Here is a 26,160-nt window from a genome sequence, read left to right as displayed (position 1 = left end):
GTTGTGCTTCACGGAGACGTGGCTAACAGGGAACATTCCTGATTGTTTGGTCGAGCTAGCTGGCTTCACACTGGTGTGAGCAGACAGAGGAAAACATAGCGGTAAAAAGAAGGGAGGAGGTATATCCATCTTTGTCACCTCAAAATGGTGCAATGCTGGGCACATAACAGTGAATGAGAGCATGTGTACTCCAGATCTAAAGCTACTGGCTGTAGGACTGAGACCATAGAACTTGCCCAGGGAGTTCTTTCATGCCATTATTGTGACTGTGTACATTCCACCATTGGCAGTAGCAGCACGCACCTGTGACATCATCCACTCCACCACTGCAAAACGTCAGACACACCCAAGCTCACTGATAATTAACGAGGCCTTAATTTGCTTGTATTTTCTCATTTGTAAATTGCTTGGATAAAAGTGTCTGCTAAATTAATAAATGCAAATGTGCTTCAACCATGTCGCCCTCTCTAAAACCCTTACAAACTTCACACAGTATGTAAAATGCAAAACAAGGGAAAATATAATCTTGGACCAGCTGTATGCCAATGTGAAGGGAACATACAGCTCCACCGCCCTTCCCCCTCTGGGCAGATCAGACCACAACTTGATCACTTCCGGTTCTGGTGACAGGGTATGCTGGCGCATGTTGCTGCCGCTTCTATTACTGTTTTTTTTTGTTTGTTTGTTTGTTATTTGAAGTCATAGTGTTTTAAATAACTGCAAGTTTTTTAAGTTACATTGTTTTTAGTGCCATTATGATTGTGATGTGGTGGTGCCTTTTTATATACTCTGGACTATTGTTTTTATTTCTGTGTTCCACCTGGAATAACCTGCAGCGTGCAATGGGGAATCATCGCCTCGGTTTGGCTGCGTGTATGTATTATACGACTTTGTGCTCACAGTGCACTTCAGAGTTTCAACGCCTTGGCCTTGTGAGTGTGCACTCAATGACCATGGCCTTAAGGTACACTACACTCCAGATTCTGAAGTTAAAACAGAGCTTTTATTGCCTAGCCAAAGACTCCTACAGAATCTTTCGAGACTCTGGATTGCAACATCCTAAACCATATATCCCTCGTTGTTTGAGGCACGGTTTTACTGTCTCGTCCTCTCCTAACATCTTTGTCCCTACCTGTCGACGTAAGACCAACAAACTGTTTCATACTGGTGTTGATCACAGTAATATAATATCGGTTCCCCGTGTGGAGATTAAACCACTGTCTTCTTCACTTCAGAGCCTAAGGTCACATTCTCCCGCTCTGCTCCCTGGTATGATTACAGCCTGCACTCTAGAAAGGCTGCTTGTCGGAAAATGGAGCGTAAATGGCGCCTTACTGGACTGAATGTCTACTATCAAGCGTGGACGGATCTTCTTGGTGATTACCGAGCATTAATCGAGACGGAAAGATCATCTTACTTCTCTCAGGCTATTGTAAATAATCAAAATAATCCCGGACACTTGTTCCAAACCATAAACAGATTGCTTCAAGTTAATGCTGTTACCACCTTGCCTGTTTCTCAGCAGCTCTGTGATTCTTTTCTTATGTTTTTTAATTCTAAGATTGATAATGTTTGCAAAGAAATTCCTGTCACACCTGACTCTGGGTTCACGGGTGCTTCTTTCACTCATTTCTCACTGCTTGATTCCGAGGCTCTCACAAGGAAGGTATCCAGCATGAAATCTACCACTTGCTTGATGGATCCAATTCCCACAAACCTATTTAAATCGTGCGTCGATGTTTGGTGCCCTGCCATCCTCAGCATTATAAATGAATCACTGGAGACTGGGGTCGTTCCAGCAGTACTAAAGACTGCTGTTGTTATACCTGTGCCAATGGTGTGAGGCCCTACTGGAACTGCTCCGTCTCTTCTTTTCTCAAATGAATCGCATTTTAGAAGGCCTACATATAACCAAAAACTCCCTAAACTTTGCAGACGCTTCAGAACCAGTGAAAATTTACATCTCATAGGGGTTCCAGAATCGAGTGTGGCAAAATAGCTCAAAAGCACCACCTACAAAATTTCAACAATGTGCACCTCAGACTATGTTTTACCAACATTTACAAAATTCAGTAAACATGAGTAATGTGCCATTACATAAAAAAAATAATAATACTAAAAAAAAACTTTTTGATGTTTCTCTTAACTATTTTAGGGTAGATTTTGCCTTTTCCAGGCCTCGTACTTTAATAAACTCCTCCTAGAGATTTTATCGGATCAACATCGTATTCGGTCTGTCTAATCTAAAGGCCTTGACAATGCTAAATTGCAAAGCTGTTTTTTGTTTGTTTTTGCTGCATGGCGTGGACATGGTTTGATATTTTGTTATAAAGTTTTTATAACTCAAACATACAATGTCCAATCTGCTCCAAACTACAAACTTTTGATAAACGTCCCAGCCTGAAGACATCTACATGCAAATGTTCAGTTATAGTCATAGCGCCACCTGCTGGCAACAGGGAGTGGCATGTTTTACACTGATGTATTCCTAACAACATATAAAAAATATGGCATCAAATTCTAAACATGCCATCAATATGCATGAAACGTGGTAAAACACGCTAGCAACACTTATGATTTTGATTCACATAAACACAACCAATATAAAACATTTTTACATGTTTTGCTGCAGCAGGTAATCAAGGTCGGTGAACATGATAAGTTCCTTGGTATCACTTAGCAGCTATTAACAGTCAATACCTTTTTTTTATGTTAGTAAGACAAAAATAAAGCACATTGTCATGTAACCCATGTCACTGTCTTCATATCAGTCTTCAGTCAAAATCACACTGACGGTTAAAAAGTGCTGACCCTGGAGATTCCTTGCTTAAAGAAAACTTTGTCATGTGAACATTTTAACATTTTTAACAACTGAGGTGTAAAATACCAAAACTCTATACAAGACCAGAGTCAGGTAACTTACCTCTGGTAGGATATCTTTGCACCTTGCCTGAGGGGTGTTTTCACCGGAAGCAGTACGCCATCCGGGTATTTCTTTCCTACTTTTTGTTACTATAGAAAAGGTGACATATTAGAATGAGCATATTAATATAAAGCTGTGATTTATCTACTAATGCTACTGTAAGAGCTCCTAGTATAGAAAATGAACTAATACCTTCTGACCAATCAGAAACAAGCATTCAGTACCACTGTGGTGTAAATACTATTAACATTAAATTCTACAAACTGAATTGTTGATCATGGTACATCTCGTAGCATTTTTTTTAAAAATTGCAAATACTTAAAATTTTTTTTTTTTTATAAAAGCTTATTCGCTGTATTTCTGCAAGAGAAATGTGAAATAAATCAATAATTAATACTTGGCTAATTGTAAACTACTCCAATAACAGAAGGGATAGTTCACCATGGCCCCAGCCCACCACTAGAGGGAAACAGAGAGCTGCTCCTCAGTGATTAGTGAAAACCAGCGCCACCTGTGACTCCCCTATTTAAGGGCTTCTTATAGGTTGCTTGAGCACTTAGTCTTGAGTTCTTGTTGAGTGCTGTAGTCAGGATAAGCCGGTAATTTTTGTAGACACGCTCGAGTTTCCCCAATTTCTCTCAAACGTTCTCTCTGTATCAGACCAAACTTGTTGTACCTTGTCTCTTGGGGTTTCTCTGGCTTTCTCCAGTTCCTTGCTTTAAAAAAAAACTTGTTCACTTATTTCCTTTGTAAGTCGGTCCTCTCTGACCTTTTATTTTCAGTTTAGTCCTCTTGAGCGTTTGGCTAGGCCCACTCCATGGTCTGTTTGTGCAGGGTTGGTAGTTCACTGTGCTGCACGTTGGTCTCTTGATCCTCCAGCCTCAGGTTCAAGCCCAGTGTGGCGTAACCCTTTGTTTCCGCCTTTTTAGAGGTGTTCTGCCTTAAGTTTATTTCCCAAGGCCTAGCCCTAATTACTGAGAGAGTAGTTAGTCAGTGTTCCTTGGTAGTTAATGAAAGAGGATTCGTTCTTTGGATGTTTTAGTCCTGCATATTTATGTATGAACTATGAAACAGTATTGTACATTACTCGTGTTTGTGTTATTTGTATTTGTCAAAACATGTTTAGTGTAATGGTATAAATCTTAAAAAATAAGTAGGACCAAACATTATATTTATTAATTTAATGGAATATAAAAAGTCCAGAGTGCAGTAGGAACGTGACAGCGACAGAAACACAAACCAGTTATGATTACAGTAGAAGAAATTAGCTTTACTTTAATAATGTACTTTAGACACAATTTCATGCTTTTTCACTGTCCTAAATACTCTGCACTGGTGTAGGGGTGGAAAAGAACAAAAAAAAAGCCTTCACTCAGATTTCTCACTAGGGTTTTGGTCTTCCAGAGCATCGTTGGCGAGATTCACGATCTGATCGAGCGCCTTGAGGATCAGAACATCCATGTCATCGTTCGTATCCACCTCCTCGTGGTAGTTCTTCACAGGGAAGATGTGGCTCAGTGGAATACCCAGCAGATTACTACACTCCTGCATCTGAAAGTATATAGAAAAAACAATGAATCAAACAATTTATTTAACCAATAAATTGTAAAAATCTACCACAATTATAACAAATCACAAGTTGCAGAACGGAACTTTATTTAACTCCTTAAACAGATGCACTCACAAGCTTTTTGCTGTTTATAGTTGACAACAACATCTAATAATATTTCATAATTAGATTTACTTCAGTTTTTGGGGTTTGTTACTTTCCAGAAGTTCACTAGACTCGTTATCAGAACCTACTGCGAAGCGGAGAAACAGTGCTGCTGTGAGATCAATCTGGGATCCATTTCATTTTAATGTCTTTATGACTTCCAGGAAGATTTACTTTTACTTTGTGCTGTGTGAAAGTAAATATTCTAATATGATGATATTGAGCTCTATTTGATTATAAAAAGAGCCCAATAAATAGAACTGCCTTCTATTCATATCAGTATTTACATTCATTGAGAACATATCTGTTCAATCCCAATATTGTCATCAGTTACAATCCTAATATACACCATTTTATTACACAATTACCTTTTCTTTGATCTTCTTGCTGGTGTAGACCTTTCTTAGGTCATCTTTAACCAGAGGGCAGACTTCATCCACTTTTGTCATGATGATAACTTGAGGCAAATCTGTACAATAGGATGAACAGTTTATTATCTACAATAAGACTAAAACAGGAATTCTAATATGATATGAAGATGATTTTCCTATAACAGCACGTCCTGCAGTGTTTAATTCTTATCACAGTCATTTATCACTAATTACAATTTTTATTAATTAAAGTTTTAACTTTAATTAATTAATTAACAGTTTCTCTTACGAGCCTCTCTCTTTATTTTCTCCCCTGATGTTAATAAGATAAAAATCACAGCTTGTCGTGTTCCTGAGAAACCACTAATCATAATCTCCTCTGTCCTGAAGATCAGAAAACTCTGTTGCAGCTTTACCTCTGACTGTTACAAAGTGTTGAAACTGGAGACTCCTTCCATACAACAAATAAAAGTCCCTGTGCGAGTTGTTACTATAAAAACTATTAGAATGAACGGATTAATCTAAACTTGTGATTTGTTTTGCAGTCAGAACTACAGTCAGGGCTGCTGTTATAGAAAAACAATCAACACCTTCAGACCAAATCAGACACAGTGGTATGTTTTTGGGGAATAATTGTGCCAATATAAAAAAAAAAAACATTTCAAGATGATTCTAAACTAAAATAACAGGACTTACTATACTCTGAAGCCACCTCACGGATCTCTTTCATCTTTTTAATAAGCTTTTGGTACATGAGTGACACTCTGTTTGCAGGTATAATGTTGACCAGGCAGAAGGGTTTATCAGAAGTTTTGGGGTTTTTGTTGTAGTTGTAGTCATTCTCAGACGCGGGAGTAACAGGATTAAACTGCAAATTGGTGAAAGAATAAATATTACAGATGTTTTACTGTGCAAAAATCAGTGTAGGTTACTACAGAACTCCAGCTGTACTATAAAGACTGACTACATGAACAGTATTCTAACGTCATATATATTAACATTATATACTGTAACAATGCTAGAAAATAACTGTTTTGTGTCATATTGTGAGAGTAAAATGTTCCCCTCACTTTATATCCTTCCTCAAGAAACCCCTTTAAGGCTGTGATGATGTCCTGTACATGTACGCCTTGTCCATCGGCAGATTCAAGTCCCATGACGTCATTGAACACAAAAGGTAAACAGGAGCCGTCCTTCCCCTTGATATGATGGGTTTTGTACTGTAAGAAAAAGACACAGATTGTATATGATTCTGACTCAGGATCAAATTCCATATTAAACACAATATTGAACTGTACAGTGCTGTGCCTCGTTAAGAGCTGAGATCCACACACTAAGGCTTTCAGGGTGTTTAAAAAATAAACATTTTAAAGGCATGTCATTGGACCACTCCAATATTCGGCTGAAGCGAGCCATAGACCGACTTTTTCAAGAGGACCAGGGATTGTATCTCTGAACCAGTCCTGAGCTTGAAAACTTTTGTCTGGAAGTGTGAAAATGACATTAGTTTAAATCAAACTGGTTTATTTGTCTGCATTAAGAAATCAGACCAGTGAATATGTTGAAGTTATACTTACAATTTTTGTGAAACTGGTTCCAGATCTTCCATCAACAAGAGCTCCACAGGTGATCTGCTCTTGGAAAGCGTTATTTACTGCATTAATGAAGCTGGACTTTCCTGCTCCAACTTCACCAACAACCAGAATCCTGACAAACTTAACATCAGAACTGCAGAGCTCAAAGTTCCTCAGTTTTTCCTCCAATAAGCATTTGCACCTATCAAAAACAAAACCTCACAGAAGGATCGTACCATCCTGCCACTTAACTTCCTGGCAGTTAGTGACTGAAGAAGAACTTTAATTAATTAGAAGTCAATAATCGTCAATAATAAAAGAAAATCAGAATATGTCACACTGATACAGTAAGTGAGCAGAAATGGACAGTTTTGTCAAAATCTAACAGGTTTTGAGGCTGAAATACGAACATTTCTTTATGGAAGTTAATACAACTCACCCCCAAGGCATTATCCTCCATGTCTTATCAAATTCTTAAAAACAAACAAAAAAATAGTGATACCCTGGTTACAGTTTTGCATTTATATGTGAAATACAGTTAACATGTAAGTTTCTAAGTCAATGGACATGCAGAGTGTTCAATATATTTCCATGTTTTAAAAAAAATGGACCTGATTGCTAGACACATACACTTTTGTCTTTATAGAAGGATTTTTACAACAGAGACACTGCAACAAGTTTACTCCTGTTTTTACATTTGTTGTTGTTGTTGTTGTTGTTGTTGTTATAAATGGATAGTTTTTAATCCCAGAAATTAAAAATAATCAGTGTTAAACCTGTTCCAAATAATGTTCATTTTATGCTGTGCTCCATGATTTTAGTCCAGTCACATCACGTACTCGTGCGTTACACATTCTCACTCCTAGATTAACTCCCATAACTGGGAAAATAAATTCATTAATAACTAGGCCTAATCAGGAGTAAATAAAAAACAGTATCAGTATGTAATATTAAGGTTGACATATTGATCATCATCCGATAAATATTATAAGACTAAGACTCACCTGGAGCCGGTGGAGGTGTTTGAGGTCGTTGAGGTGTAGATGCAGACCCTCCCATTTTATTCAGTTCACTGAATCCAGATGAACAATGCTGATGAGAAAAGTACATTTTGTCATGTAAGAAAAGGTTTTTAATGTTCCAGCGAAAAATTCATGAATAAATAAATAAATAAATGATTTAAAAAGTTATCAATGTTTTCTTTACACCCTTAAACATGATCTTACTCTTTACAGGAAGTCAGGTGATTTCCGGGTGCACGCCCTGTGAGTTTACATCAGCTGCTGTTGTGCAGTTTTGTAGTAGTGGTCTTATATTAATGTCTTATATTAATGTAGAGTTTTAACACCTCAGGTACAGTTTATTTATATAATTCAGAAATTAATAATCATGCAAATAATGACAACGGCCTCAAAAGTAAACAATCTGTTGTTTCATTCAGACATCTCTAATACAATATTACATATTTGTAGATGTTATGTTTTGTGCTGCAAAAGGTTATTAAAATGCACTTAAATCTGTAATTAATGGCGACAGTACGAAAAGCAAGGCACCATTTCAAACCACAGACCAAAGAACTTGGCTAACATGATAATTCTGCTGATTTTCAAATCTGATTTCCCAACAGCTGATCTGCTGGACTGAAGGACTGAGGCTGACATGTGAGACATCCTGGTCAGACTCTTACATTTACAGTGTATTAACTCTGAAAGGGAGTGAAATCTTTGTCTTATTCTAACTGTAACTAAAGTAACATAACATAATCGAATATATTCCATAAAGACAGAATATTACATTACTCTTATTTTAGCGATGCATACTTGGTACCCTTCTCCATTTAGGAAGAACTGTAATCCTAATATGTGTTCTTCTTTTCAAGGATCGTCTGTCCAAGATCCTAAAACAAAGCCTGTTTGAGCTGCCTCAAACTGCTTCTTATCGGTACACAGATTTATGTCATGCTCTGCGTTTCATATCTATAGTAGTGCTTTAGTACAAGCGCTTCAGAGCGCTCTCATTATTCTCTCCTGCTTTATCCTATCCTGTATTAACCATCTTTCTGTAATAAACCTTTTTACCTTCAGAGGACGAGTCTGCGAGTGTTAGCTAATGTTCACGACAATTTGGCGTCTCCTGGCTGGGCTGCGTGAGTCTTTAAGCTTTTCTGGACAACAAGCAAACCGGAGGACGTTCGTGGAAAAGTTTCACCCCGAAGTAAGTGTTAACACACAGGCAATTTGCCCTTTAGTGCAGAGTGAAAGACCAATGAAGCCTTACCACTGACCGGTAGGAATCTTCAAGAATTTAGAATTAGAATTAGAATTTTATGAAGTCATCGTGTATTGCTCTCTATGGAAGGGAGTGAATGATTTAGAATTAGAATTATATAAAGTCATTGTGCATTGCTGTCTGTATGGAAGGGAGTCAATGATATAAGAAATGTGTGTATTACATTGAGAGAAGTATTACATGGAGCAATTTCTTATAAGAAGTTCCAGGAACTTCGCCTCTGCGACGGCAGCGATATTGATGTTTCTTAGATCACAGCTTCAAAACTAAGATATATAACAACAGAGATCTCACAAAAGAGAGTACACGCCTCACATTTGTGTAAATATTTGATGATATCTTTTCATGTGACGACACTGAAGAAATGACACTGTGCTACAATGTAAAGTAGTGAGTGTACAGCTTGTTTAACAGTGTAAATTTGCTGTCCCCTCAAAATAACTCAACATACAGCCATTAATGTCTAAACCGCTGGCGCCAAAAGTGAATACACCCCTAAGTAAAAATGTCCAATTTGGGCCCAGTTAGCCATTTTCCCTCCCCGGTGTCATGTGACTTGTTAGTGTTACAAGGTCTCAGGTGTGAATGGGAAGCAGGTGTGTTAAATTTTGTCATCGCTCTCCCACTCCCTCATACTGGTCACTGGATTATCATCAAGTGGCATGCCCCAGTGACTCATTCCATCATATCAGTGGTACATGATACATTTGGCAAATTTAATAAATTTGCCAAAATAAATAATCCCTAGTGTTGAGTTGACACCCAGAGTGTTTGAGTCCAATGGACTCATATAAACACTGTAGGGTGTGAATTCAACACTGTGGGTGTTTAATCAACATTGGTGATTTTGCTGTGCATATAGCCTTCTAGCTCCATTGTAGTCAGTTTGCTCTTTGAGCAGAATTAGCAGCCTTTGGACTGTGGATAGTTCTATGAGAGAGATAAAAGTAGTAGACGCAGAGTGTTTCTTTTTTGTCTACATTGCTCATTTCGTTCAGTGCTTTAATGTCTATAAAACCTGCAAAGATGTTAGGTATGAGATTTGTATTGTGAACTACACCGGATTTTAGTTACTATTGTTATACTTCAAGTTAGTCATTTCTCCTGGTTTAAAAGGCTGTATTCTACTGCAGAAAATCTAACTGGAGCAACGTCATTTTAAAATGATTGCCAACTTAAAAACTTGTGTTCAGAATTATGGTAATTAAGTACACAACGCTTAAAATCCTGTTAAATAATGTGGAAAAATGTCATATTTTTGGTTGGATGTGTACAGAAATTCATTATTAACCCTCTTAGTTCCCGCAGTATTATGTCCCACAACCCTATATTACCCATAGAAACAGCATGCCAACCCTGAGCTCCCGGGCCAAAATTGGCCCCAGAATTAACACTTTAATTTTAACATTTTTAGGCCTTGAAACAACTTATAATAATGTATTTATTTTTATTTTTTTATTTTATTTATTATTATATTACATTGAAATTGAAGCAGTTCAGTGTTTTTACTCCACTTGGAGCACAATTCTTAACTAGAGAAATTACGAAAAATGCTCGCTAAAACACTTATACTCATTTAGAAGTACCATACGAGCATTTTTAGTTAACTTCTACTATTACACCATAAGTTTATCAACTACATTCACGCTTATTCAACGTAATCTTCAGCATAATGATGTCATCAACCTTCCGGGTCCACAAATAATAATTAAATAAGTAAGGAATCAAGGCAGAGTAATGCCGGTACACCGGCCTTACAGGGATAATGTTTACACTGTAAAGCCGCTATATCGGTCTTACGGGTATTTGGCATAGATGACCAAGCTGCTATATCGTCCTTACCGGAATAGGTCAAAGACTGGCAAGTTGGGTTTTCGGCCTTACGGGGTTAGTGGGTAAATCATTTGCTAATTTTTCATCAGCCTTATATATATATATATATATATATATATATAATGAGTGTCGTCTTTTTGGTTGGATGGTTGATTTATTTGTTGTCGTATTCTCATAATTACAGAAATGTAATGAGAATAATATCATGTGCACACCACTGTAGCAGCTCTTATTGTTTTTGTGCAGCTCTTTCCAGCAGATGTCGCTGGCCCCGCCCACTGACTACAAATCGCGTTGACTGCAAATCGAAACTGAAACTAAAATAAAGAATGAACGCTGTGTCTGAAACCGCTCACTAGCTCCCCATCTTCCTCCCTATCTCCCTATCTCCCTATCACTGCCCAGATCTCCATGCGACCTTGACCCGTTCCTTTATCATTTCCAGCCAAATCTCATCTACCCATTATGTCACTATGAAGGTTTTTATGAAGGGAAAAAAATAAAATAAAAGCATTTGTCAAAACGTATTTGTTTCCTTGTGTCCACCAGCACATAACAAGGTTACTCCTATGACAGCACAATCTCTACACATATAGTGTAGAATTAAACACTTTATACATGCCTCAACATCACCTTATTCTACCAGAACAAAGCACAATGTTACTGTAGATTGAATCTGAGTGTTATTTTTAACCGTTATCAGCATCCTTTCACTTTCTCTTTACTTGAAGTCAGGGGATTTCCAGGACCACAAGTCTCCTGTTTGCACAGTGGCTTAGTAATGCTCTTGTATGAATGCAGAGAACTGCAAAACCTCAGGTATAGTTTAGTTGTAAAATATATAAATATAGCATTTTTATATCATATTTCACGCAAATATACAGAAAATTTCTTTATAATAGACACTATTTAGTTTGATTCAGTTCTATCTAATATTACAAATTTGATTTGTGCTGCAAAAGGTTCACTGAGAATGGTTCATCAAGGTCTCTGAGAATGGCTGTATACAAGTTCCAAGATGCAAATCTCAATTTTATACATTTTATGTTACCTAATTTATTTCTGGCAAGCCAGTTAGGTTCTACAATATGTTCACAACAGAGTTCATTTTAAATCAATCGATTAGAAGCTCTAATTCACTATTTCACAATTCCAGTGGGTCAAAACCCAAGCGACTCCGCTAAGAAAAAACGATCGTGAACCTCCATAAGTCTGGTTCGTCGTTAGGAGCAAAACTACAGGTACAACGAACATCTGTCCAAACAACTGTATGCATTCAGGAAAGAGGCACACATCCCAAGGGTGAACAAACTTTGGTCCAAAATTGAACCAATCCCTAAGACAACAAATGAACTTCTGAAGGACTTGGAGGCATCAGGTACCAAATATATGTGCATCCATCAAGTTAGGGGTTAGTTCATGGAAGAGGTGGGTCTTTAGCCCTTTTTGAAGATAGTGATGGATCCTGCGGTCCGTATTGAGGTTGGAAGTTCATTCCATATAATTATGGAATTTAGAACATTCTGACTATATTGTCTGTTTACAGTAATGGCACCTGTACTATCATTTTTAAACTACAATGACTTTTACAATAGATTTTAATGACTACATATTGGTGGTGGTGGTATAATACTGCAAACACACACACACACACACACACACACACACACACACACACACACACACACACACACACACACACACACAGAGACACACAGACACACTCACACACACACACACACACACACACACACACACACACACACACACACACACACACACACAGAGACACACACACACATACACACACACAGAACAGCTGTTATAGTTGTATGTTTATTAATGCAATAATTCCCATTCACTGAAGAATAAAGATAAAATATCAAAATTACATAATTAAATACTGCTAAACTGGACAAGGTGTCACATGTAACATGTAACAGGACATAACAGGAGGCATTACCTTGATCAGACACATTGCTTTTCTCTACTGTGGATGATTTACATGGATAAAATGATGAACAAGTGAGCTGAAGCATAGCAGATGAGTAGCATTAATTTACTAATTAAATGAGCTATAAATTCGTCTACATCACATGCACACATTACACTTTTATAACCTTGAGTTAGTCTCTTGTGACCGCATTACGTGGTGTGCATAAGTAACTGTCATAGCATGTGCTGGATCAAGTGTTATTTTATACGCTGCTGAATGATGAGTGTGCAGAATGAACAGAATAATGAATAAGTGCCATAAAACAAAAACCTGCAACACCACTAAGGGTCTGGAATTAACAGATTATTGTAACATTAGTTGGTCACTGATGCTCATAGTTACACGAGTTACATAAAGTACTCAATCCCAATTCCTATATCAAATGGAAAAGGAAGAGGGAGTGCTTTAGCAGAGAACTCAGATGTTACCATCTTCGAAATAATCTTTAACAAATCCAAACAAAATTTCCTTTAATGCCATCAGAATAAGCACGTCTTTTTTCTCATTTATTTCACTCTCCTCATAATAGTTGCTCACTGGGAAGATGCATTTCATTGGTGGACCAAGTCTTTGGCTGCATACCTCCATCTATACATGAAGAAAATGCAAATAGTCATGGAAAAATACTTAATAATAATAGTTTTTTTTTTTTAATTCATTGTAATTTGCACAAGAAATCAGGAAACAGAAACAAATTTGCATTAATTATTAGAAAAATTAGGCACATAAGAGGACAACATCTGTGTAAGATGGATATCGACAGTTCAACAAACCTTTTCTTTGATTTTCCTGCTTTTGTAAACTTGGCTTAGATCCTTCTTAACCAGTGGACCAAGACAATCTATCTTCGTCATCAGAACCACATGAGGGATGCCTGGCATACAGATAAGCAAAAAAATAAATAAAGGGTGGTGGTGGTTCAGTGGTTAAAGGCTCTGGGTTATTGATCAGATGGTCAGGAGTTCAAGCCCCAGCACTGCCAAGCTACCACTGTTGGGCCCTTGGGCAAGGCCCTTAACCCTCAACTGCTCAGATGTATGAATGCAATAAATGTCAGTCGAGCTGGATAAGAGTGTCTGCCAAATGGCGTAAATGAAAATACAGTTCATGGAAATGAAGGAATTTTCTGTTATTTTGTGCATGTTAATAAACTTGTGGGTTTAAAATCATTTTTTTTAAACTATAGGGAAACTATAAGAACTCAACGCCAATGGTGTGGACACAGACGTCTCCGATGCCATCTACTCTACTATTTCATGCTACTACACTACACTGTATGCCTCAAACAGCCATAAAATACACGTCAAACAGTAGGGAACTATTTTAGACATTTGACCTTGCTGTGATCTGGACCCTGTTTGGATGAATTCCAACATCTATTCAGTTTATCTGTTGGTCACAGTTGTAATCCTACAAACATCCAACCACACATTCACGAGATATGATGATGATGACAAGTCTCAACAAAACACATGGGCAGACAGTTTAAAAACATCACCTAGTGCTGGAGGCATAAAAAGTAATCGTCAGTGTGCTATTGAAGGAGAAAATTACATATTAATCTTAATAAACACTTCATGGAGAAAGTCTGTGTAAAACACATGTTTTCATAGAACCCTTTTAATACAAATGAATGAATATATACTAAAAGTTAAACGCAGGTCAATAAATAGAAAACAAGCAACATAATAATGTAATAATTGTAAGACTATTCTGTATTATATTACATAATTTACTAACTCACCCAAACTGACGGCTTTCTTCCTGACAGTTTTCATCTTCTGAATAACATCTTCTGCCATTTGGGAGATGCTAGCTGCAGGCACTACACTCACCAAACAGTGAACTTTGTCATCTGGCCTGGGTTCCGTTATGAAGTCTGGGTCCGAGTCAATCAGTGGAGAAGCAGGATTAAACTGAGGACAAAGAAAAGAAAAATGAAAGGATATACTGAATCATCAAACTAGCGACAACGCTTTAAAATACTGCATCATTTTCTTGACGTCTGTAGATTGTGGACGATATATATTGTATGTGTTGTGTGTTTTCTGGTCTGTAAAGCGCAGATTAAAGATTAACTGGAATTCAAACATATTTGTTCTTTAATGATATCTTCAGGCTGAATTCCATCTTCTTCATGTTCCTCCAGACCCATAACATCATTGAGGACAAATGGCAAAGTCACAGAATTTGCATCAGTGATTTTGTAAGTTTTGTACTGTGAAGAGAAAAGAAAAGTGTAATGAAAGACTGACTTCTGTACTCTGAGATCCAACTAAGGGTCTAATCTTTCTTTTTAGAATTTTGTTAACAAAATGGATTAAAATGGATTTTTTTTTTGATAAGAAACTGGTGTCTGAAAAGTCAGGAACCGATCAGAAGGTCATGTTGAGGTAAATATGAGCAAAATCTATAAAAATGTGACGCAGTGGTTAAGAAAATGCGTAGCTCATCTGTAAATAATTAAGTTCCTGATTTTTTGGACACTCTGTACTATGCACTCAGTACAGTAGTCTAGCTAAATAGTGTTGATGTATTATGGTGGTATGACATTTGGGACATGGCCCAAATATTTGAGACTGATTTATTTGTTATTGTATTTTCCTCATTCTTACAGAAATGTAATGAGAATAATAATATCACGTGCACACCAGTGTAACAGCTCTTACTGTTTTTGTGCAGCTCTTTCCAGCAGATGTCTCTTCCTCTGCCTTTACTACAATTCTTCCTTTGAATACGCTCTCCGTGGAGTTTATAATGCAGGATTTCCCAGCCCCAACGGGTCCATGAAGCAGGATTCTGAATTGGCTGATTCCTGGATGGTTAAACTGAAATCCACTTAACTGAGATTTCAAGAGTTCCTTTGCGCTGTTTAGGACAAATAAGTTGACCGTTTAAACTGAAATACAGGCAAGACCGCAACTTTCTGAGGGCCACATTGAATTGTTTCAGCATATTTGGGTTAATTAAAAGACGAAATGATATCAACAACCAGTGAAATGTTTGTAGACCATCATGCTCATTATTTTTAGATTTTCTACCATTTCCTTTTAATTAATAATGAAGACATTAACACTATGAACTAATATATATAAGTGTTAAACAAGTCACAGCTATTTTATACACAGATTGGACATAATGTTAAATCCATGGACAGGTGAAGTGAACATTGATTATCTTGTATGGCACCTGTTGAGGGGCGGGATATATTATTCAGCAAGTCAGTTCTTGAAGTTGACTCGTTGGAAGCAGGAAAAATGGGCAAGCGTAAGGATCTGAGTGACTTTTACAAGGGACATATTGTGACGGCCAGACGACTGGGTCAGAGCGTCTCCAAAACGGCAGGTCTTGTGGGGTGTTCCCGGTATGCAGTGGTTAGTACCTACCCAAAAGTGGTCCAAGGAAGGACAACCGGTGAACCAGTTACAGGATCATAGGTGATGAGCAGAGGTGGATTTCTACCACACATAGCACTTTTCACCAGGACAAAATGTTTAGTTTTGGTCTCCTCAGGCCGGAGATAATTTTTCCACATTGCCTCCTACACTTCATATTGTTTTTTTCAATAATGGCTTTCTTATCACTACACATCCATAAAAACCCAGCTTTGTGTAGTGTCCAGTTCACCCAACTTAGCCTTGGGTCTTTCTTGAGTATTGTGCCTTCGTTTCTTCTTTGACTAATCCCCTCTTTATCTGGTCACTGATCTTGGGGGGACGTGTCATGATGGTGCCATATCCTTTACACTTTTAACAGTAGATTTAATGTTGCTCCATGGGATGAAGATTGCGATACATTTCCAGAACTGTATCATTGATTTTTTTTTTTTTTTTTTGTCTTCATTATGGTTTGTTCTATAATAAGCTCTGGGCCTTCCAGGAACATATTTATATTGAGATCACATGACATTTAAATTGCACACAGGTCAACTCCATTAAACCAATTATGTAACTTCTGACCTTAACTAATTTAGGGTTTTACACCAAGAAGGATGATGTACTGTATGCAATCACAATTTTTTTTCTGTAACTATACAGATTTTCCCTCCACTTTACCTCCATAATATCAGCCTCTTTTGTGTAGATTCATTAAATATAAAGCCCGATTTAAACTAAACAAAACACTCAAATAAATAAGTTACTTACTTCCAGTCCACGTTTCTGAATGGTTTATCAAAGTCTGTAAATAAAAAGATCATTCAGAACTTCAAACGTTCTCCCTGTGTCTCAATGGGTTTCCTCCCATCTCCCAAAAACATCAAGTATGAAGTTCACGGAACAGAGAAAGATCATGTTCATCAACTCGTTATTAATGACCTGGTCAAGGTCGCAGTGGTTTATACTTCTAGCTAGACTTGTAGCCTATTTATATGTTTTTAGTTTGGGAAATCAAACCAACAAAATTCATTAGGAAATATTACAGGCAGAGCCAAACAAAACTTGTCAACTATAACATGTCAATAGCTCACTAATTTGGAAGCAACACGCTTACTCTGTCATATCAGCTAGAAAGATTAACAGAAAGATCCACAGGGTCTTGGTCTGGTTAAGACCATGTATGAACTCTAGTGAAGAACTGTACGGGTTAAGGAGTTATCATTTACTTTCATTGCTATCATTTGTAAATTAAAAATCCCTTCTTTCCCTGCAGTCCTGAAGATCTTCTCAAGTGATTGAGTTTTTTAGGTGATCTAGTGGTAGGATTCGTCCACATCTGGAATTTCTGCAGTGCTAAACTGATAGCGATACAGATTTACAGAGGTATCGCTATGCAACCCCTAGTGTTCCCTTTCAAAGGGAACGAGACGTTGCATTTAGCATAACAGTATGGGAACGCCTTGTGCATGTGACCGGTATCTGAAGATTGTGTAAAATCATGCCTCGACTTATAGGCCTGCCATGATCAGGTGACATGGCAATTAAGCGCGTCCACAAGGCATTCCCATAATGTTATGCTAAATGCAACGTCTCGTTCCATTCTCAGCGAATAGGATTACATGCGTCACCCCGAAGTTATGTTTTGGCAAGACTACACACAAATATTCAGTAAACCAGGGTGTCTGAAACATCTCCATACATAGGGGAAATGAAAATTTTTTAGCAAAATATCTTAGATTGTTTTCTAGACTTTAAAATCACCTGACAAAAGAAGAATGCACTTATCGTGCCTGGATCGGGAAGGTTGCGACTGGATATGGAAATGCGATTACATAAACAACTCCAGATGTGTTAGGACAAGCTCATCACGAGCGGGAGAGACGACTCTGTGTGTGTTTACAAGAAATATCGATCATGTAGAGGATGTTTTGCAGGTAAAGTTACACTTTGCTTAAAAGTGTTAATTATGGAGACTTTTAGAACATCCTGTATAACAGCTGTTGAATGGTTCCAGCAAAGTGATCTGACCTTCTGGAGGCGTCGGTGTTGATTTCTTTCCACCCATTTTGTTCGATTTTCTTCCTCTGAAGCTGATCTTCCTCACAGGCTAAAGTAAATCAACACAATTTTAATAAATCCAGCATGGAGTAATGGATCACAAGGCTGATACCCAGTCTAACCTAAAACATGTCTTCTTAATCAAAGATCAAAGAGATTATTCTACCTGCTAGAGCAAAAGTGGTCAAATGGTACTTACCAAGTCTGAGCTCAGTATAACCATTACACAAAGTAGGGAATCATTCTGTGCTTTCACTTGGTAACCAGTCTCTCCCTCCTTCCCTCCCTCCCTCCCTCCCTCTCTCTCACACACACATATATACACACTTATTTTATTATTTTCCTGAGGTACTCTATTCCTCGCACATTGCTGATTAAAGAGTCCATCTCCTTCAAATTCAGCAATGCACAATCTTGAAAATTACCCGAAGAGTCATGGGCGTTGTTACAAAGCAACTTTACAGAGATCTGGCTTTGAACTTTACATTTAAATTCAAGTTTAAATCGATCCCTTAGCGAGCAATTCCAGAGGCGAGTGTGGCAAGGTAAAACCTCCTGAGACGACATCAGCAAGAAACAATCGAGAGGAACCAGATTGAAAAGGCTCTCATATAATGTCCTTAATTTGGATTCTGACTAGCAAAAAAAAAAAATTGTATATTTACTAGATTAAATTAAACGATGAATTTTTACACTTATAATATTAAAAGATAAAATTGCTAGATACAGTATTTGTCGGTTGTGGTGAATAGTTCGATTAAGTTTGAGTCAGCTTAATCTGCAGCTTGTGGGGATATTTTGGAAATATCTCTACAAGATTGTAATATACATACATAAACATTTTTTAATGCTATTGTTGTTGATTAATGTTGTCAGGTGTATGTATATGCTTCAGAGATGTTTCCCACACTGACCAGCTGTTGTGCACATGTGCAAAAATAACTTTTCTTTGGACTTGCCTTTCCTTAACACGCCTGCTTTTGTAGATGGTCCTTATATCATTGCTAACTAATGAGCACGCTGAATCAACATCTGTCAGGACAAATTTTTGAGGGATACCTGCCAGATGAGGGGGAAAAAGCAGAATAAGAGGAAGGGAAAAGGATTACATGTTATCATTTAAATCAAGCCTTGAGGTCTCTGTACTTTGCATACAGGTACAACTTGAAAACTGGGTAATGATGCTCTTACAACGTTTTGGATGAAACAGTTACCGCCCAAGGGGATTCAACATTTTAAAAACCCACTTACATAATAAAGCAGGAAGTATTATATGACCAACCTTTTTCTTAATTTTCTTGCTGAAGTAGACTTTTCTCAAGTTTTTCTTAACCAGTGGACAGCACTCATCAATATGTGTCAAGATCAGCACTTGGGGGATACCTGTCATGCAGAGAGAATGATTTTCTTACAGCTACCAAGGATTATTGCTCAATATTATATTCTTGATTATACAAACCAACGAGGAGACATTGGGCGACTCCTGCATGTTTTTATTTTGCTTGGTCACATATGCTCATACAAACTTTAAAGTAAATTTCATTAAGTTTTCCCCTTCACTTTGATTTTTACCTTAAAACCTGAGATCTTATATTTACATTAGATTTATCTTTACGTCTTTTTTATGAAAAACTATTCTTTGCAAGTCTCTTGTGGACAACCATACCCGGTCGCCTGGTTGGTAGTTAGGGTGTTCTTTGCAGCGGCGATCTGCCTTGTGTTTATACGTCTCTGTCGTCTCCTTCAGGCGTCGATGGGTGTCAGCCCAGACCCGCTCACTACGTTTGAACCAGTGGTCAACGGCCGGAGCTGCAGTGGGGGTTGCGTTCCATGGGAACAGAGGGGGTTGGTAACCGAGCATGCACTGGAAGGGGGTGAGACTGGTGGCCGAATGGCGTAGTGAGTTCTGGGCGTACTCAGCCCATGGCAAGAACTTGCTCCAGTCCTCTGGGTTGTTGGCACAAAAGGTGCGGAGGAATCGTCCCAGTTCCTGATTGACTCGTTCGGCTTGCCCATTGGCTTGTGGGTGATACCCGGAGGTGAGATTCACTGTTACTCCCATCTTGGTCATGAAACTGGACCACACTCTGGAGGTGAACTGCGGGCCCCTGTCACTGACAATCTCCTCCGGAATGCCGTAATACCTGAACACATTCTGGAATAGCACTTCAGCTGTCCTGAATGCAGTGGGGAGAGCGGGTAAGGGAATGAAGCGTACGGACTTGGAGAACCAGTCCACTGTGACTAGAATAGTGGTATCTCCTTGGGATCTAGGCAGGTCTGTTACGAAATCTACAGATATGTGTGACCATGGGCGTTTGGGGATAGGTAAAGGCTTGAGCCTCCCGGCGGGGAGAGTCCGAGGTACTTTACTCTGTGCGCACGATGAACAGGACTTCACCACCTTGTGTATGTCTCTTATCATATTGGGCCACCAGTATTTCTCTTCCAGGAGATGGTGTGTGCGTTGTGTCCCATGATGCCCCGTACCGAGTACCGTGTGTGCCCAGATGATGAGTTCTTGGCGGTACTCTTCAGGTACAAAGAGTTTGTCGGGAGGACACTTTACAGGAACTTGGGACTGGGGAATCTGCTCTAGTTCCACGTCCAGCTCCCACTCTAGCGTACTGATAACACATGAGGGATGAATAATGTATTCCTCCTGCTCGTTGACCTGTTCTGTCTGATCAAGACGAGACAGGGCATCCGTATTTGTGTTCTTGGACCCGGGTCGGTAGGATAACGTGAATTGAAATCTAGTGAAAAATAGGGCCCATCGGGCCGGGCGGGGTGTGAGTCGCTTTGCCGTGCGAAGGTACTCCAGGTTCTTATGGTCCGTGAAGATGACAATTGGATGAGTAGCCCCCTCTAACCAGTGTCTCCACTCTTCCAGCACTAACTTAACTGCAAAGAGTTCCCGATTCCCCACATCGTAGTTTCTCTCGGCTGGGGAAAGCTTTCGCGAGAAGAAGGCCACCGGGTGAAGTTTTGGTTTTTCTCCAAATCGTTGGGACAGAATGGCTCCTACCCCGGTTTCTGATGCGTCCACCTCCACTATAAACGGTCCGGATGGGTCTGGATGTTTGATTAAGGGGATGCAGTGGTGAAGGCCTTCTTGAGCTTGTCGAAGGCAGATTGGGCAGTTGGATTCCATGCCAGACGCTTGGGTCTCCCCTTTAGCAGGGATGAGAGGGGGTTGGTGACGGCACTGAAATTCCTGATAAATCTCCTGTAGAAGTTTGCAAATCCCAGAAACCTCTGTAGTTCCTTGATGGTCGTGGGTGTGGGCCAGCTTACTAGCGCCTGGACCTTTTCTTGGTCCATGGAGATTCCCTCGGAGCTGTTGACGTAGCCCAGAAACGTGATGGTGGTTTTATGGAATTCACACTTCTCGGCTTTCACATATAGCTGGTGACGGAGCAGTCGCTGTAGCACTTGGCGAATGTGGTGAACATGGTCTTCCCGGGAGTCAGAGTATATCAGTATGTCGTCGATGTAGGCGATCACATGGCGTCCTAGCATGTCACGTAACACATCGTTAATTAAACATTGGAAGACCGAGGGGGCATTCGAAAGCCCATACGGCATGACCTGGTACTCGTAGTGGCCTGAGGTTGTGCTGAATCCAGTCTTCCATTCATCTCCCTCGCGGATCCGGACCAGGTTGTATGCACTGCGCAAGTCCAGTTTCGTGAAAATGGTGGCCGTGCGTAATTGTTCCAGAGCGGCTGGTACAAGAGGGAGTGGGTAGCGGTACTTGATGCAACATTGGTTTAGTACTCGGTAGTCGATGCATGATCGTAAACCTCCTCCCTTCTTCTCCACGAAGAAAAATCCCGTGGATGCTGGAGAAGTGGATGGTCGTATATACTCTTGGTGCAACGCCTCCTGAATGTACTCTTCCATGGCCTTTTGCTCAGTGATCGTTAGCGGGTAGACCCTCCCTCGTGGTGGTGTAGTGCCTGGGAGCAAATCAATAGCGCAGTCGTAATCAAGGTGGGGAGATAGTCCGCTCGCTTTCTTCCTACTGAATACCTCCTTGAGGTCGTGGACACTGGGGATCGGAACGTTAGCTGCCTTATCTGGACTTTCAATGGAGGTGGATGCTACGGAGATCACCGGGACTTGAAGGCAGTGACACATGCAGTGAGCTGACCAGCGTGTGATCTCCCTTTGGTCCCACGAAATTTGGGGATTGTGATGTTCGAGCCAAGGGAGACCGAATACCACGGGGTGTTGAGCCGTTACTATGACATGGAACGTGATCGTCTCCTGATGAAGGGCGCTGGTTCGGAGGTTAACAGGTTCGGTGCAGTGGGTGATTATGCCATCTCCTATGGGCGCCCCATCAATGGCTTGGACACGGCAAGGGGTGCAGAGAGGACGAACGGGGATATTATATTGGTGTACGGTCTCTTGGCTAATGAAATTCCCCGCCGCTCCCGAGTCGATCAGTGCTTCTAAAACACAAGAAACCCTTGAGTAACCCACGATAATGGGCAATACGAAGGCAGACTGAATACAGTGCTGGGTAATGGGTTCGGAACTCACCCCTGACTGAAGTGGTCTGGCAGTTTTGGCTTCCCCTCGGGTAGAGCCCTGTTTGAGAGGGCATTGCGGCACGAAGTGGCCCCTCTCACCACAGTAGAAACAACGGTGTTCATGGCGCCGTCGTTCTCGTTCCTGCGTGCTCACCCGAGTCTGTCCCAGCTGCATGGGTTCACTAGAGTGCTCAGGTGTCAGTGCTTTCGCCTCACCTCCTCCGGGGCGGCGGCTATGTAGTAGACGATCCAGGCGGATAGCTACGCTGATGAGTGAGTCGAGGGTCAAAAGGTCATCGCGGCACGCCAGCTCCGTTAGGATGTCGAAAATGACTCCGTTAGGATGTCGACCGTGCGAAAGGGCGTAATCCGCCACACTCCGTGATCCCTGCGCCATGGACAGTAAGTCCTCCCCAGTCTCCCGGCCATCTGGAGAGTGATCGAATACCGTGCGGAAGCGTGACGTCAGCTGCTCATCCGTGCTGATGCTGTTCCCCTCCTGTTCCCATTCCGCGGTGGCCCAGAGGAGAGCTTTCCCGGTTAAAAGTTCCATGAAATGGATGATCTTCTGATTCTCTGTCATGTCTGGGTACGTGGAAAAAAACAGGGAGCACTGGAGTAAAAAGCCCCGGCAGCGTGTGGGATCTCCATCATACTTCTCCGGTGCTGGAGTGGGAGAGAAGCGTGGGGTCGGCACCGTAGCAGGCTGCGCAGCTAGATTTAAACGAGCTACCTGCTCAGTCAGGTAGGCGAGCCGTTGGTCATGTTCGCTAAGCATCCGGCCATGTCCCTCGATGGAGTGCGGCCAGCGATCTCCCGCTGCCTCCATTAATAGGCGAAGTATTCTGTCACGAACCTTGAGATGGTACGGAAGCAGGCGCGGGAGGCGAGTGAACAGAGTAGAGTCGGGAAGTTCCGGAAGCGTAGTCGTAGAGTCAGCAAGGGTCAAGCGATCGGGCGAACAATCCAAATGGGGATATCCAGATAGCGTAGTCGAGACTAGAAGCGAGGGTCGAAGATTATAAGAAACAATGAACTAGAAGAGCTTGGTAACGCAGCAAACAAAGTTACTGAGCGTATACTTCGCGCAGATCCCGGGTGGATGTCTTCCTAAGTACTAGTGTGTGTGTGTGAACTCCGGGGATGGTGAGTGCATGCATGCCTGAGAAGTGAGCATTGCATCTTGGGAATTTGAGTTCTGATCGGACCGTGCTGTGACACTCCTCACTAACTTCTCTAAACTTTCTATAAACCTGTACCTTCAGGTGACAAAAAAAAAAGAATAAGAAAAATAAACAGATTTCAATATGTAGACATTTTCTCAACAAAAGCAGCAAACCTTCAACAACCAGGTGGGGTGAAAATACCCCCTATTATTCAGTAACATGTAGAAGCATGTTTAGCTTGAGGTAAACATTTTTTGTAGGAGTTTATCAGTCTCTTACATCATTTTGGAGAAATTCTGGCCCACTCTTTTTTACACTCAAACATAACCCAATACTCAACCGGGAAGTGAACGAACCAAAACAAAGTCATGTGACCACTTAGAAGCCACACCGTGGTGCTCTCTGCCGGCAAGGTGTAACAGAACCCCCCTCCAACGGGGGTCCTGGGCTCTTGTGCGAGGCAGCCTCCGCCGGGCAGCAGACGGGTGGAGCACCACCTCCACCGGGATCGAAAGTCAGGGCACCGCCTGGTATGCAGAAGTGGCACTGGGATGCTGGGTGCCACTTCCAGTGGCCTTGGAACGCTGGGTGGCACTGGAAGACTGGGTTGCATCTCCAGCGGGACTGGAGCTCAGGGTAGCTGCCTCGGCTGGACAGGGCAGCGGGACGGCCTCCTCAGCTGGGCTGGAAAGTGGGACAGCCTCCTCGGCCATGCAGGGTAGCGGGACGGCCTCCTCAGCTTGACTGGACAGCAGGACAGCTTCCGCGGCTGTGCAGGGTAACGGGATGGCCTCCTCATCTGGGCTGGACAGCAGGACAGCTTCCTCAGCCGTGCAGGGCAGCAGGACGGCCTCCTCATCTGGACTGGACAGCCTCCTCAGCCGTGCAGGGCAACAGGACAGCCTCCTCAACTGGGCTGGACAGTGAGACGGCCTCCTTGGCCAGGCAGGGCAGCGGGACAGCTTCTTCAGCGTGCAGGAGCTCCACAGCCGAGACCTCCCCCGTAGGCCTCAAGCTGTATCTCTGAGGTCGTCATGTTGACCTCAGGCGGGAGCTCCACAGCTGAGGTCTCTCCGTAGGCCTCAGACTGGAGCTCTGCTGTTGTCGTCGTCGTCGCCCCACCCAAAAAAAAGTTCTAGGCCAGCCTTCGGTTCTGGGCTGGGCTGCGTGGTGCAATTCCCCTCCAGCGGGAGGCCCCAGGAGTTCAGGTAGCTCTGCTGGCTGTATGGCGTTGGATAACTCCCCTGAAGTGGGAGGCCCCAGGAGTTCGGGTAGCTCTGCTGGCCGTGTTGCACGGTGTAGTTCTCCAGCAGCGGGGGCGTGAGAAATTGCGCGGATGGTGGCGTGGCGCGTAGCCCGGCTTGCTGCAGCGGCTTTAGAAGGCAGTGGAGCTGAGCAATTTCCTCTTTGAGCTGTTTGTTCTGTTCCTCGAACGAACGGCGCCACACCTCAAACTCGGCCACGCTCATGGCAACCTGCTGCTTCCGCATTATTGGCGCAGTATTCTGTTACGGATCAGGACTGGAGGCGGATGCAGGTGCAGGTCAAAGTCTTTATTAACAAACTCAAACATACACAAACACAGAGAGCGCGGTCTATACTGACTATACTTAAACACTGATTCCCTACCTACGACCACTAGCATGCTAAACATACATTCTACCACGTTCAAACATAAACGGAACTGGAAACGGAAACTCAGGAGACCTTAGATTAATACTACGCAAAGTGCGCAGCCACACAAGGGGTTTAAATAACAAACACAATCAAACTAAAGCATGGACACCTGGGGCAAATTAAAGACACTCAAACATAACCCAATACTCAACCAGGAAGTGAACGAACCAAAACAAAGTCACATGACACATGACCACTTACAAGCCGCACCGCAATGTCCTCTAACATTTTTTGTAACAGATGTAAACAACAAACGAAATGAGATCAGAACTTTTTCTCACCTTCGTTGTGAAACTGCAACATATGAAAATCAAGTGACATACAGAAATGTTTTAAGAGAAAAAAAGTAAAACAAATATACAACCCCAATTCCAAAAAAAAACTTGGGACACTGTGTAAAGTGTAAATAAAAACAGAATACAATGATTTGCAAATCTCATAAACCAATATTTTATTCACAATAGAACATAGAAAATATATCAACTGTTTAAACTGAGCAAATGTACCATTTTAAGAAATAAAAAAGAAGGTAATTTTGAATTTGATGGCCACAACACGTCTCAAAGAAGTTTGGACGGGGCAACAAACGGCTGGAAAAGTAAGTGTTACTAACAAAGAAACAGCTGGAGGTTAATTGGGAT

The 26,160-nt window shown here is 41.0% G+C and overlaps 2 protein-coding genes across 2 annotated transcripts; both read right to left on the bottom strand.

The window, feature by feature from the left end:
- Positions 1 to 4,089: 4,089 nt before the first annotated feature.
- LOC108258404 (interferon-induced protein 44-like) lies at positions 4,090 to 8,860 on the bottom strand. The gene is made up of 8 exons (XM_053676183.1): positions 8,661 to 8,860; positions 7,587 to 7,674; positions 7,022 to 7,055; positions 6,586 to 6,784; positions 6,079 to 6,228; positions 5,705 to 5,876; positions 5,006 to 5,106; positions 4,090 to 4,474 (listed from the first exon to the last, which is right to left on the bottom strand). Exons 2-8 carry the CDS (start codon positions 7,639 to 7,641, stop codon positions 4,292 to 4,294), a joined length of 894 nt encoding a protein of 297 aa, XP_053532158.1. The 5' UTR covers positions 7,642 to 7,674; positions 8,661 to 8,860; the 3' UTR covers positions 4,090 to 4,291.
- A 3,661-nt stretch (positions 8,861 to 12,521) lies between these two features.
- On the bottom strand, positions 12,522 to 18,369 carry LOC108262544 (interferon-induced protein 44). The gene is made up of 7 exons (XM_053676213.1): positions 18,335 to 18,369; positions 18,106 to 18,184; positions 16,846 to 16,879; positions 15,370 to 15,568; positions 14,445 to 14,616; positions 13,474 to 13,574; positions 12,522 to 13,288 (listed from the first exon to the last, which is right to left on the bottom strand). Exons 1-7 carry the CDS (start codon positions 18,356 to 18,358, stop codon positions 13,118 to 13,120), a joined length of 780 nt encoding a protein of 259 aa, XP_053532188.1. The 5' UTR covers positions 18,359 to 18,369; the 3' UTR covers positions 12,522 to 13,117.
- Between the last annotated feature and the right edge of the window lie 7,791 nt (positions 18,370 to 26,160).

Source organism: Ictalurus punctatus, chromosome 26 (assembly GCF_001660625.3).
Source record: "Ictalurus punctatus breed USDA103 chromosome 26, Coco_2.0, whole genome shotgun sequence".
NCBI lineage: Eukaryota > Metazoa > Chordata > Actinopteri > Siluriformes > Ictaluridae > Ictalurus > Ictalurus punctatus.
Note: the sequence above shows the minus strand (reverse complement) of the source record. Positions and strands in the feature narration are given on the sequence as shown.